The sequence below is a fragment of the Neophocaena asiaeorientalis genome, unplaced genomic scaffold, assembly GCF_003031525.2.
Source record: "Neophocaena asiaeorientalis asiaeorientalis breed wild unplaced genomic scaffold, Neophocaena_asiaeorientalis_V1.1 scaffold581, whole genome shotgun sequence".
Lineage (NCBI taxonomy): Eukaryota > Metazoa > Chordata > Mammalia > Artiodactyla > Phocoenidae > Neophocaena > Neophocaena asiaeorientalis.
The window spans coordinates 2,197,514-2,209,644 of record NW_020172732.1 but is presented as its reverse complement, the minus strand read 5'-3'; the positions used below and the strand labels follow the sequence as shown (position 1 = coordinate 2,209,644).

The 12,131-nt window shown below is 47.3% G+C and overlaps 1 protein-coding gene across 2 annotated transcripts in view; it reads left to right on the top strand.

Moving 5' to 3' along the window:
* Nucleotides 1-475: 475 nt before the first annotated feature.
* Nucleotides 476-12,131, top strand: part of KANK4 (KN motif and ankyrin repeat domains 4) — a 39,059-nt gene continuing 27,403 nt past the window's right edge. The window contains exons 1-2 of one of the 2 annotated variants that reach the window (XM_024740382.1): nucleotides 476-560; nucleotides 6,040-6,127. In XM_024740382.1, the coding sequence (XP_024596150.1) occupies nucleotides 6,112-6,127 (16 nt within the window). In that variant the 5' untranslated portion in view covers nucleotides 476-560; nucleotides 6,040-6,111. Of the gene's footprint in view, nucleotides 565-6,039; nucleotides 6,128-12,131 lie in introns of both variants that reach the window. The other variant, XM_024740383.1, reaches the window with a different exon arrangement.

Here is a 12,131-nt window from a genome sequence, read left to right as displayed (position 1 = left end):
GTGTTTTCAAGTGTCCCGGGCTGGATGCAGTCAGCGCTTCAGGGTGACACTCAGCTCTGGCATCAATTTCAGTGTGGGTTAGACAGGAATCTGCCCTCGCCTCTGAGAGCACATCTCGACAGGCAGTGTCTGTAAAGGTCAGAGCTGCTTCGACATGTCTTGCTGATGGGGCTTCATTTCCTAGGACAGCCTCGTTTGGCTAGAGCCACAGAAGGTCAAGGGGATAAGGTCCTCTCATCCTTTTGCTGAGCCTGCATACAGGAGCCCAGATGCTCTCCTGGCCCCGTTTTGATTGCACCCACCCCCTGTATCTCCTTCAGGTCTAGTAGTGCTGCTGGATTTGCAGAGCCTGGAGCCTCTGTGCCTGCACCTCACACCTGCCTCTCTTCCAAAGAGCTGCGGCTGCAGTGGGCTGGCTGAGACACTTCACGGCGCCTGCCTGGGATACTCTGGGACCGTCCTCCTCCACAGCTGCCTTCTCCCCGGCTCCTGCACCCGCCCTTCGGAAGTCACTGGTCTGCTCTGCAGTTAGAAGCCCTGCCTGGAGCTGGATCCTTACAGTAGGTACTTCCTTGCTTTTCTCTTTCTCCCAGAATTGGGTGCATTTTGGTGCTGGGGCATCAGATTCACATAGCGGCAGGAAGCAGGAGCTGCCAGTCTGGCCCCGGGAACTCACTGGTCATTGTTTCTTCTAGCTCTGCCCCGACAGACTTCCAGTCACTGATTGATCAGGGCAGCGAGCAGTCTGGGGATCGCTCACAGAAGCTTTGCTTGGCCGTGGGACCCAGGAGGCAGCCGGGGGAGGACGTTTCTAAGGCAGAGCCTGGAAGAAGGAGGAGATGCACCACTGGAGGGTTTCAGCTCCTTAGGACGCTGAGTTCTCTTTAGGAGCAAATTTATTAATGAGCCACTCCGCTGCAGGGAAGGAGGGGGAAAAGCATAATTAATTATGACCACCCCCACACCCCAGATAAGCGCCTAGCTTTGGGGGAGTGTGCAGAGGAAGGCGTGCACCGTTTCAGCATCTTTAGATGCGTCCCTCTGAACTGGGAGCAGCTCTGGGAACTAACTTTCCGACTGAATGATTTGAGCTTTCTTCCTCTTTCTGCAAGATCCAGTATCAGGTTATTGAGCACTGAATTCCTTCCTGACCCCAGTCCCCTCTTCCCGTGAGCGAAAGGGAAGTCAGTATTTGCTTTTCCAGCAAGGTCACGGATCACCTGACCAAATCTTTAACAGCTGGGGAGCCAGTGCTGCTGTGCTGGACTCACGAGCCATCAGCTCCGGTCCAGCAGCAGAACCCCGCTTTCCGGGAGGAGGTGACTCCCCCAGCTCCAGGCTATGGCAGGGGGAGGATGCCAAGGGAAGGTAATGTGGTCCCAGCTTTCCTCCCGACGGTTTTCTCTTCTTCATGAAGCTCCAGATTCAGCTGCTGCAGTGCAGGCAAAAATGACAGACACTTGCAGAAAAATGTGGGAACGGAGTTAATGAGATTGTGTTAATGTGTCATTTATTGAGCACGAGTTATCTCTTTGTTTCCTGGGTTGGTGGGAAGTGAGCTGGCTGGAGAACTCGGTCGATGGAATCCTTTTCGGGAGTGCATCTCACTTCCCCAGTGCCTGGACTTCAGCCCTCTTAATGTTAAGCAGTGCTGTCAGATGCCTCCTGCTGTTTAGTACAGGGGACGTTCCCACTTGGAGGCATGGGGCCCTGGAGTGGGGAAACGGGAAGCTCTCATCATCTGGGGAGATCAGTATGAGGTATAAGTAATTTTTTTCCTCTCTTTCAGAAAGAGCGTTTTGTCTTTGCAAGAGGTCTTGCAGGGATTGACAGATGGCTGTTTGGTGTGCTACCTGGCTAAATATTTGACTTTGTAAGGTTGAATTCTCCAAGAATTCTCATGGCAATAAGGCTGTGCTTTGAGCCAAGCTTTCTTTTTAAGGAAATCCAAGGTGCTATTTATTTTGGCATGCAGCCTGTTCTGGGATGAAATATGGCATTTTTATTATTGCAGAATGAAGAGAGGTTTGAAGAGAACAAACGTACAGAGCTAGGTTTCAGTTTCAGGGCTAAGTAGAGGAAGGTTTCTTTGTATTTGGATTTGAGGTTAAAAGTGAGGTTGAAAATGGCATCATAAAAAGAATAACTGGGGAGAGGGAGAGGGTGGGGGTATATATTGCCGGAGTTGGTCTGGCCCAGGGAAATCCACGCTCCTGGGCATGCACCCTGCTGGAACCGTTTCTAACGTGGCCTGGTAGTTACATATGGGCTAACACTGCTGTCTGTCCAGCAGCTGCCTCTTCGGTGGATTTGTGCTGGCAGCCTCAGTCCTCACCTCTTCACTGCCCATTGGCTTTGAGAAGCAGTGTGGAGTGATGGAGTCACACAAACTCTCCTGCCCCTAATTAACTGGGTAACTTTAGATTGGCCACATAGGCTCTTTGTGTCTTTGTTCCTCATTTGGAACTTGAAGATGATCTGCCACATGTTAGGATGTAGCTGGGCAGTGGGTGAGGGTGACATGTGGCCACAGAAATGAGTCCTGTAGGAGTTCTGACCTTTACAAGCTTAATAGGGGAGAAGAACTAGAGAAAGATCCAGCTATGTATACTCAAAACATCTAGAATATGATGAGCTCACGAGAGGGGTTGGGACCTGATGGGGCATTCTTGATCCTGGGATAGGCCATAAACAAATGAAAAGTTACATAACACCACCAGGTATTACAATTCTGAACACTGGGGATACGGCTTAACAGAACGAGTCATAAATTGCTTCTAAGTCAAAATTTTAATTGCTCCAGGAGGTTGCAAAATTCCATTTTAAAGGGAAACTGTGTCCAACAAAGCTATCTTTCATATTCTGTCATATTGCAAACAAAGTAGCATGCGTCAATGTAGCATTTCGTCTTTGATTCCACTCCCCTAAACACATCAAACGTCCACCCACTCGTGTGAAGGACCCCGGGCCAAGGTGGAGAAGGCTGGGGTGCGTGGAGCTGGAAGTGGCATAACTTGGGCATGATAGTCCCCCCTTTCCTGCAGAGCCCTTTACAGTGAAATCTTGTGCGGCCCTCTTCAGAGAGTTGGGGTATCAACTAATTAATTTCTGTAGCCTTGGAAAAATTCATTTCAGAAAAATTCAAGTCTAAGAGAACGATTAGAGGTCTCTATAGAGTTCTTTTTAATGAACTTTGACCCCAAGGGTGCTGCAGAGTTATTTGAAGCTCTATGATCTGATATATGAAGGACTGAACTGTAACCCTAACCAAGGGCAGTGGGTGTGATTGAACTCCCTGAGGTGATGGTGAGTTCGTGCAGCCAGAGGTCCATCTGCACCCAGGTGGCCGCCTCCTGCTTAGGAAGAGCTTTGTTGCTTGGTGTCCAGCCTCAGAGAAGCAGATCGTACTTTGGTCAGGAGGACTTACTTACAAAAGGAGCGGTTCTCCTTCTGCACGCCCAGAAGATGCATCACATATGCTGGGGGGAAAAGCAGAGAAGCGTCGGAGTCAGAAATGTTTCCCCTCACAAAGAGAGCTGGGGATCAGTCACAGCACCAGTCTTGTTTACAGGGGTGGAAAAATGTTTACAAATCAGTTCTGTTCCCAGCAGAGGCTTGGAGTCAACTAGACTTGAGAGCAAATCCTGCTCTAATACTTGCTTGTTATATGATTTGGGGCAGGCCTTCAAACTCTCTCAGCCTCAGTCTCCCTACCTGGAAAATGGGGATAATAATAATTCTCTTGGGGTTATGGTGAGGCTTGCGCGTGGTAATTCGAGCGTGTCAAGTGCTCCGAGCTCTGCCTGTTATTCAGTAATGTTTTGAGGGGGGCGGAGGAAGGGAGCAGAAGGAGAGGAGAGGCCGTGATGATGGAGGGGCCATGTGTAGGGTTTGCATCCTCACCTTTTTCTTCCCCAGTGTTCACCTTGAAGCTGCCGGGCCTCTCCTGCCTGCCAGCATCTGGGAGGCCCCACCCCTGGCTGCAGACTGCAGACCTGGGGCACTGAGATCGGCAGCTGTGTCCTCTGCCCAGGAACCTTCTCTTTCTTTTCTTTTCTTTTTCCAATTGAGTTATAATTGACATATAACATTGTGTTAGTTTCAGGTGTCCAACGTAATGATTTGATATTTGTATGTGTTGTGAAATGACTGCACAACATCCACTGTGTCACGTAGTTACAGGTTTCTTCCTTGTGACAAGAACTTTTAAGATCTACTCTCTTAGCAACTTTCAAAAATATAATACAGTATTGTTAACTATAGTCACCAGGCTGTACATTACATCCCCAGGACTTTTTATCTTAAAACGGGCTGTTTGTACCTTTTGATGCCCTTCACCCATTTTGCCCAGCCGTCACCCCCCAACCCCTGCCTCTGACAGCCACTAATCTGTTCTCCGTATCTATGAGTTCTCTTTTGTTTAATAAAGATTTCACATACAGTGTTTGTCTTTGACTTATTTCACTTAGCATGATGCCCTTAGGGTCCGTGCGTGTTATCACAAATGGCAAGATTTCCTTCTTTTTTATGACTGAGTAATATTCCATTATGTATATATACTATGCACCACATCTTCTTTATCCGTTCTTCTGTCAATGGACACTTAGGTTGTTTCAGAACCTCCTCTTTCTAACAAGGGCGACCCACCCTCATCCCTGATTAGAAGCTCCCATGCCTCTCTGCTGTCGGCCTCCTCAGTGGCCGCTTTTAGCCTCCAGGACCATCCACATTCACCCTCCTTCTCCCTAACTTCTTCTCTGCTCCAGCTCCAAACTCAAGTACTTGTTGCCACAAAGGTAAGTGAGGTATTTAGCGTCTGTGATCTTTCTGCAAGGAGTGTCTCTGCCTATAGAAACCCTGCCTGCCCTTCCAGGCTCTGCCACTCCTGCATAGGCAAAGGCCGCAGCATGGAACGTGGTTATGGGGGAACCGAGACAGGAGCAGGGTGCTAGCTTTGGAGGCAGCAGCAACGCTCCCAGAAAGAGGGTACACCAAACTTTCTGTCGGGCAGACTTCAGACTTCCTCTTATTTGGCAGGCCTGATATTTCCCAGGCCTCTTCCCTAGTTTGCTTGTTTGTTCCCCATTTTCCATCCCAGGTTGCTGGGGGCCACCCCTTGTCCTTCTCTCACTCCCACATCCTCCCAACCTTTCCCTCATCCCCGGTACGCTTCTCTGATCTGGAGTGTGTGGTCGAGCACATCGGAATTCCTAAAACGACTCCACTTCCACTGCTGAGGTGTCACAGATGATTTATTATTCTGATGTGTGTGGAGTTAAATCATAAAAACCAATTTCCTGGGTGATTTACTGGACTGGGGGCAGGATCCAGGTTGTTTACCATTTGAAGAAATAGTGCTGGAAAAGGATTGAAACTTTGGGTAGAATTTATGATCAAACCTCAAGGTACCCTAATTCAGAGTCAGGAGAGTACGCTGCTTGCATAGTTACTGACGTCTTCTGGCTCCCAAGTTTGAGCTCCCCCTTATTCTGCCCCTGGTTAGAAATCACCCCAAACTATTAGGTCCTAGTCAGTCCTTCCAATTAGCTCATCTTTTTCTTGAATCTGATTGGGATGTCACAGATCACTTATAGGTACTCTAATTCCAGCTTTTCCAAAAACATGAATTATAATTCTTTTACCATGACGGGAAGTGAGTAGATTTCAGCTCTTGATATTTTGGAAAGGGCACCATGCTGCTTGTCGGAGCCCTGGGTCCAGTTCCTTCACAAATGTGCTGAGAGGCCTTGCACAGAACAATTAAGTTCTAAGCCTTAGTTTTCTCATCTGTCTAGTTGGACCAGAGGCTTCCTTTGGTGTCAACCACTGCTAACATACCATGAAGACACACCCAAGATTATACTCTAGGAGTGTGTATAGGCTTTTAATTTCCCTCGTTGGAGAGCTACGAGCACATGGGCACCCTGGGAGAAAGGCAAGGAGGGGTGTTACTTTTTTTTTTTTTCTTGGTGCTATGTTCCCTCCATACTTATTCTAATTGTAATGAGACTCTCCACTTTTCCATCCTCTTTCTTTCAGAACACTCCAACAAATTATACAGGCTTATCGGAAGAAGAGTGCCCAAGAGACTGGCGGTCAGCATTCTCTAAGATGGAGAAGACAGACGGTAGGCAGGATCCCTTGTATTCCCTGTTCTACAGTGAGCACTTGGGTTGGAAAGCAATTATTACCATAAATCCTGGAAATAGCTCAGGAGAGGCCTACGGGAGACCGTCCCCAAATAGGCGGTGCTGGGAAACCCAAACTGTGTGTTTCAGACATGAACAAGAGAAGGTAGTAGGGAATGAAAATGAAGGCTTATGTTTATATTGGAGTTGTGTAATTTTTGTAGTGTTTCTCATCCCTTCCAAGCACCAAGAAGGGAGCAGCATGATCTCACTCATTAAGCTCTTTCTAGAGATGAGGAGCTTGAGGTCTAAAAAGGAGGCACACGGGGCTTCCCTGGTGGCGCAATGGTTGAGAGTCCGCCTGTTGATGCAGGGGACGCGGGTTCGTGCCCCGGTCCGGGAAGATCCCACATGCCGCGGAGCAGCTGGGCCCGTGAGCCATGGCTGCTGAGCCTGCGCGTCCGGAGCCTGTGCTCCGCAACGGGAGAGGCCACAACAGTGAGAGGCCAGCATACTGCAAAAAAACAAAGAGGCACAATTTGGTATAAGAGCCTACTGTGTAATTTTTGTAGTGTTTCTCATCCCTTCCAAGCACCAAGAAGGGAGCAGCATGATCTCACTCATTAAGCTCTTTCTAGAGATGAGGAGCTTGAGGTCTAAAAAGGAGGCACACGGGGCTTCCCTGGTGGCGCAATGGTTGAGAGTCCGCCTGTTGATGCAGGGGACGCGGGTTCGTGCCCCGGTCCGTGAAGATCCCACATGCCGCGGAGCAGCTGGGCCCGTGAGCCATGGCTGCTGAGCCTGCACGTCCGGAGCCTGTGCTCTACAACGGGAGAGGCCACAACAGTGAGAGGCCAGCGTACCGCAAAAAAAAAAAAAAAAAAGAGGCACAATTTGGTAAAAGAGCCTATATTCATACCTGTGTGATTTTCCAAGGCATTTCACTTCTTTGAGCTTCACTTCCCTCCTATATCAGTTAACTTTGCTGTGTAACAAATCACTCAAAAATGTATTGACTTAAAGATATTTATTATTTCTTAAAAGATTCTGTGGGTTGGCTAAGCCATTATTCTGGGCTGGGCCAGCTTGACTGATCTCTGCTGGACCTGTTCACAAGTCTGTGGTCTTCTGGGTGACTTGTCCTGATGGTTTAGAATGGTTACACTCACATGTCTGGTGGTTGACTCCATGTCACCTAGGGCATTGGTGATGATTTGGCCATGTGTCTTTTGTTGCCCAGCAGGCTAGTTGGGGTTTGTTCACATGATGACAGAAGGGTTCCAAGCACAGCAAGGACAGACAAACTCCAATGTGCAAGCAACTTTCAAATCTCTGCATATGTCACATTTGCTGTTGACCAAGTCACAAGGCCAAGCCTAGGGTCATTGTGGGAGGGAAGTACATAAGGGTGGGTTATAATTGTGGCTATTTTTGCAAACAGTCTGCCACACCTCGTCTATAAGCAGGTATTAATACCTACTTCGCAGGATTGGTAAAGGATTAAATGAGATAATGCATGTAAGGTTGTTGAGTAATAACTATCTAGCCCAACGAATGTCTCGACGAACGTTCCCCTTTCCCTCCCCAGGAAACTTGCCAAACATCATAGACTAGACCCTGATCCCCTGACTTCTAATGAAATGCTTTTTCCAGATTACCAAATGTCAGGAAACAGGAGAGTCTATATGGCCCTTCACTGGTACAGGACTCAAGGACTGGACAGCAGCTCCAGCCCTGCCTTATCCTTCTTTCCAAATGCAGTTACCATATATTTCAAAAGTCTGCCTCTCTCCCCAGGGAGCTGCCTTTTCAGCGCTTCCCTGGAAGTGGTCCCACAGAACACCAGCTAATTCCCTTAATGCCCCGGGGGCCTGTCATTCCTGCTTGCCTCATTTGTCCCCGCTCAGCATCCTTGGCACGGCTGCTTTCCACGTGATCACCCACAACTAGCTAAGAAAGGCACCCCTCCCTTCAAGCACACACATCTCACAAAATAAAGGCAGAGGAGGGAAAAGACAGCTTCCACTATCTTGGCCTTTTGAAGAGATTCATTTAATTCCCCTTCTTTCTGGTTGTATTTTTGGCCACTTTCTCTCTAGTTTCTGTTTTTCCCATTTCCTTCAGAAACTGAGTATAGGCTTTTGGACTTTTTCTCTCATGTTAAATGCCTCTGATGGGTTCCCTTACCTGCCCCCCACTTCACTTTTTCCCCCAGGGTAATGACTGTGGCCCCTTACTTCTTCCCTTGTCTCCTTCTAATCCCTTTTCTCATGCCTACCTGTAAGTCTTAGGCTCATGACTGTGTTTGCAGGTCCTTTCCAAGGGTCCAGTGATCTGGGGTGCTTTCAGACCGAGACTCTGTAGGGAATTCTAGGTAGCTCTGAGCCTCATATACCCTACTTTTTTCTTCTCCCCTGACTTGTTTTTCCCAGTTTCTCCAGAATTATTTTCTTGGACTCTCACTCCCTCTTGATGCTGTAGTCCTAACACAGAGTTAAATATTCAAGAAAGAGCACATTCTCCGTGAATCTCCCCCTGCCCCGTTCAGAGCTAGCCTGTCCTCGTCTTTTGGCCCTTTTGTTGAGTACCTATGCCATGTTCTCTACTGCATTGGTGCTAATAATCACAACTCTGCGAGTTAGGTATTCTTATCACCACGTTACAAATGCAGAGACTGAGGCATAGGGAATTTAAATAATTTGCCCAGAATCACAGAGGCAGGAGGTAACAGAGGCAGGATTCAACTCCAGCCAGTTATGTGTTGCTTTGTCAGATCTGAAGTTCATTTTGAGCAGAGACAGTCCTCCTAATTAATTCTCACCCTGGCCCAATGCCTGGAATTCTGAGCTCCTGCATACCTATCACCAGGTAGAATTAAAAGGAGCAGAACTTAATGTGGGCATAGATCTCCCAGCATATCAGATCAAGCTCCCTCATTCAAGGTCCAGCATTCCTCTTGCACTGGGAGAAAGAGAAGGAATGCAGAACGGTGGGTGGCAGGCACAGCGGCACACTGTGTGTGTGTGTGTGTGTGTGTGTGAGAGAGAGAGAGAGAGAGAGAGAGAGAGAGAGAGAGAGAGAGAGACCTCATAGTGTAGCTTAGGAAAGCACCTATTAAACCCATCATCCTGGATAACTGCTCAGTTTCACAGACTTCTTTGATTCACCTCAGTCTCCCTTGTGGAATATTTTCCCGTGGAACCTGCTGTTCCTCATTTGATGCTATTATTGTATTTGTGCTCTGGACCTGCTCTCAGAGGCTGATGGGCAAATCAGTTCATTTCTACCGAATTGAGGCAATAGGCAGATAAATAATGCAGTCTCTCCTTTGGAGTGTTCTTTGCCTTCTGGGTCATAAATCTGCTCCCTATTTAACTTTAGACAAAAACCTCCTCTCTGATTTGGCTTGTTCCTATAACCCAGGAGGCTGCTGAACTGGCCAGTAGGCCTAAGAGTATAGCCAAGTGCAGCTGGGAAACTAACAGAGAACAATTGCTGTCATTGAGACTACCAGTGTGCCTCTTTGGGAGAAAGCAGGTTTGTAAAAAATCATGTGGGTGAACGGGAACTTATTGGAGTTTTTTGGGTGCTGGAGGAGTGTTTACGCCTTATCTGCCTGGAGTCCAGGTATCTGCACAGAAGCTCTGGAACCCAACTTGGACCAACCCTGTGGATCTGCACCAATGTCTTCTTGTGTTCCCTGCTGAGGCTGTGACTTAACTCACCCACAGGCCCTGCAACTTTACTTAGCACTGAGGCTGGTAGGGTCGATTGTGTCAGTGTTCAAGGGTTCAGCCTTTATGTGTCTACTTGGCTTCTTTAGTTCTTTGGAGATAACTGTACTTCCCTAAGCACAGTTCCTGTGCCCCAAGCATGTAGCACTGGCCAGAAGGATAGATCAGACAGGCAAGTGGGAAGATCTCAGTCCAAATATGTCATCACTCTTAGGGAAAAAGCAGCTCTATATGTGCCCCAGGTAACGCCATCATTTGCACCTCTTCTTGAACCTGCCCCTTCCTTCCATTCCCTTAGCTTCTTTCACCTTGACCATGTCAGCAATCTCCCAACTGGTCTTCAGGCCTCTGGTTTGTTCTTCTTCTAATCCTCTGTAAGAATGCTCACTGTGAAATCACATTTGACCAAGTCACTCCCTTGTGTAAAACCCTTTGATGACTCCCACTGCCTAGAGAGTAAAGTCAAAGCTTGTTGGCATGCATACAAGTGGCTCCCTGATCTGGCTCTTGCTGACCTTTCCAATTTTGTCTTTTTCTACTCCTCACCCTTCTCTTCCACACTTTAAGTTCCAACAATATCAACTGTGTTTATAGAACGCTGAATTACTATGGATTGTCACACCTTAATGCATTTGCCCATTCTCTGACATATATCTGATCTGTCCTGGCTATCTATTGCTGCATAACAAACCACCCCAAAACTTAGTGGCTTAAAACAATCATGCATTATTAACACAAGGTCAGCTGAGTGGTTCTCATTTGGAGTCCCTCCTGTCATTGAAATAAGATGATGGCCGAGGCTGGAGTCATCTGAAGTTCTTTTATTTATGCCTGGCACCTGGGCTAGGATGTCTGGAACAGCTCAGGCTGGTGAGGCATCTCTCACCGTCTCTTCACATGACCTCTCTCTGGAGCTACTTGGGCTTCCTCACAGTATGGCAGTCTCAGGGAAGTTGGACTCCTTATATGGCATCTGGCTTCCCCCCGAGTGTGCACTCTAAGGGACGCAGGTAGAACTTAGAGGCTTCTTATGACCTAGTCTTGGCATTCTCTCAGTGTCATTTCTGCCATTTTCTTTTGGTCAAAGCAGTCACAGGCCAGCTGAGATTCAAAAGCATAGAGAAATGGACCCTACCTCTCAATATAAGATTCCCTTGCCTGTCTAGAGAAGGTGGGAATTGAAAATGGCCATCTTGGAGATAAACAGCTACAATGTCTTTCACCCTCTTGTGTTTTCCTGGCAAACTGCTATTTATTCATTTAACACCCAGTTATATGTCGCTCTTATGAAGTCATCCCTCTCCAACCAAGGCAGAATTAGCCTCTAAGTCCAAGAAAGTTTTTCTGAGAAACTAGGAAAATAAGTCAAGAAGGAACACTGGTCCTTGAGCATGTATCTGTTACCATCCTTGTCACACTGCATTGTACCTGTTGGTGTTTCTCCTACTTGACCATACTTTTTTTTTGAGGGCAGAGCTATACCTGATTCATCTCTGTGTCCTTAAGATCTATCTTAGCAACCAACAGAGGTGCTCAATAAATAGTGGTTGAGGTAAGTGAACTCCATTACTGCTATATTGTCATTTTTCCCCCAGGGCCTATTACTCTTGGAGTCAAGCAATCAGTCAGACACAAAGAATTTGAGGATCCCCTCCTATGTACCCAGCAAGTCAGCTTCCATCAGGGGCTTCAGTTCTCTGTAATTTGGACTTCCACAAAGATAATAACTATAATATTGAGTGTGTATTAAATGTTCATCACGTGCTAGGCATTGTTCTAAGCACTTCATATGTATTAATCAGTCCTCACAATCTCATCTTACCTGTTATTATTGCTATCTTATGGATGATGAGACACAGGGAGGCTAAGTAATTTCCCCAAGGTCACAGAGCTGAAATATAGACCGGGCTCCTGGCTCTGTATTCTTGGCCTCTGTGCTCTCCACTAATGTCCTCTCCTGAACTCAGCATTTTCAGAGCATATTTGGCAGAATGTCACAGAGATAATAAAGGGTGTCACATTAGGAACATGAAAACAACAAAGATTATTTAACCTGAGGAAGGCGCTACTTGGAGACAAATCCCTATGGATACAAATAATCAAAGGACTGACTTGTTCTCAGCAGCCTTTGCTGGAGTCAAGATCAGTGGCGCCTTGGTGCGATGGAGAACTTTCTCATCGGGATATTCTCCTGATACTTTGGGCTGCTCTGAAAAATCACGGGTCCCACACCTCTTGGAGGAATGTTTGCCAATGTCCCTTTTGACAT